Genomic DNA, 2,052 nt, shown 5'->3' on the forward strand with positions numbered 1-2,052 from the left:
CCAGAGTGCTCCTTGGAGGCCAAGATGGCTAGGCTTTGTCTCTCATACTTTGGACACATTGTCCGGAGAGAACAGTCACTGGAGAAGGATGTCATGCTGGGTAAGGTGGAGGGTCAGATAAAAAGAGGAAGATCCCCAACGAGATGGATCAACCAGGTGGCATCATTGATGGCGTCAAGTGTGGCGGCGGTAATGAGGTTGGCCCAGGATCGGACATTGTTTCATTCTGCTGTGCATGGGGTCACTATGAGTCAGTTCAGACTCGATAGCACCTGACAACAACAACAACACATCCATGTGTGTAGGTCAATTCCATCAAATTGTATCTGATTACTCTTTTTTTCCTCTTATTTCTTCTTCTGGTTGAGCTCTGATTATCCAGTCATTGAAGTCAGGTCAAGTGGGTATTATCTGCAAGTGTGGGTGTTCTATATATAGCTTTTTAATGATGATTTTATGTGGTACTGATATAAGGAAACAACCATTCCTCTTCAAAATAGCACCTTCATGAATAAGGCAATATAAAAAATAAAAGAAACTTTGTGTTCTCCATTTGAGAATATGCCATTTCTGTATTTCATTTATTATCAGTAAATGGTAGATTTTCGTTCTTATTTTTTAAGAACAAAATCCAACTTCACTATGGTTGAATGGATTCCTACTCATAGAGACTCTACAGGATAGAGTTGAACTATCACGTAAAATTTCCGAGGCTGTAAATCTCTACGGAAGCCAACTTCCACATTTTTCTGGAAAGATTCAAACCTTTGGTTTGTTAGCTGAATATTTTAACCACGACACCACCAAGATTCCATCTCTAAGGACAGAGCTCTACATATGAGAAGGTATGTCAAATTTGAACGTTGTGAAAACATTTATTCTCATAGGCATTCCCCATATACCAGCCCTGGATACCACCCTTTTTGGAATCTTCTTAGTGATTTATATACTCACTGTGGTAGGGAACCTCCTCATCCTGCTGGTGATCAACATGGATTCCCACCTCCACATTCCCATGTATTACTTTCAGGCCAACCTGCCCTTACTTGACATGTGCATTTCCACTGTCACTGTGTCCAAAATGCTAATGACCTTCATCTCCCCAGGGGGCAGGGATATCTCCTTTCACAGTTGTGTTTCCCAGATCTATTTCTTCCACTTCCTGGGAAGCACTGTGTGTTTCCTCTACACCATCATGCCCTATGATCGCTACCTGGTCATCAGTTATCCACTCAGATACACCAGCATGATGACAGAAATAATGTGTGCCCTCCTGGCCACCAGCACATGGCTCAGTGGATCTCTTCACTCTGCAGTCCAGACAATATTGACATTTCGTTTGCCCTATTGTGGGCCCAACCAGAGCCAACACTATTTCTGTGATGCACAACCCATCCTCAAACTAGCCTGTGCAAACACCTCCACCAATGAGATGGTGATCTTTATCAACATCACAATAGTGGCTTCTGGCTGCTTCTGCCTGATAGCGGTTTCCTATGTTTCCATTGTCTGTTCCATCCTGAAGATCAGAACCACAGAGGGGAGACACAAAGCCTTTGAGACCTGTGCCTCTCACTGCATCGTGATCCTCTGTTTCTTTGTTCCCTGTGTTTTCATATATTTGAGACCAGGCTCCAAGGATGCTGTAGATGTGGTGGTGGCAGTTTTCTACACTGTGCTGACACTTCTTCTAAACCCTATTTTGAACAACCTGAGGAACAAGGAAGTGAAGAGAATGCTATTCAAGCTAAGAAGTGAGTCAGTATTCAGTCAGAGCAAATAATGTAGAAAGGTCATCTATGATGAACTCCTTTTTTTTTACAAGGAAATTAAATCACCAAAATGAACATTATACTTATAAGGGACATCCCACTTACCCAAATCTTTATATTTAATGAAACAATTAATTCATTTTATTTTATTCTCTACATTGCTTGTCAAAATCCTAAAGAAGCCATTTGTTGTTGTTGTTAAGTGCTGTTGAGTCGGTTCCGACCCATAGCAACCCTGTACAGGGTTTCCAAGGGTGTAAATCTTTATGGGAGTAGAAAT

The 2,052-nt window shown here is 41.6% G+C and overlaps 1 protein-coding gene across 1 annotated transcript; it reads left to right on the forward strand.

Annotated features, from left to right (window-relative positions):
• Window positions 1-847: 847 nt before the first annotated feature.
• Window positions 848-1,783, forward strand: LOC102833249 (olfactory receptor 10G9-like). The gene has a single exon (XM_006876755.1). It carries the CDS (start codon window positions 848-850, stop codon window positions 1,781-1,783), a length of 936 nt encoding a protein of 311 aa, XP_006876817.1.
• Window positions 1,784-2,052: the final 269 nt, after the last annotated feature.

This window comes from Chrysochloris asiatica, unplaced genomic scaffold (assembly GCF_000296735.1).
Source record: "Chrysochloris asiatica unplaced genomic scaffold, ChrAsi1.0 scaffold00410, whole genome shotgun sequence".
NCBI classification, from domain to species: domain Eukaryota; kingdom Metazoa; phylum Chordata; class Mammalia; order Afrosoricida; family Chrysochloridae; genus Chrysochloris; species Chrysochloris asiatica.

Excerpts from the sequence above, each read along its gene's own strand:
- LOC102833249 (XM_006876755.1), top strand. The coding sequence starts at position 848 with ATGTCAAATTTGAACGTTGTGAAAACATTTATTCTCATAGGCATTCCC.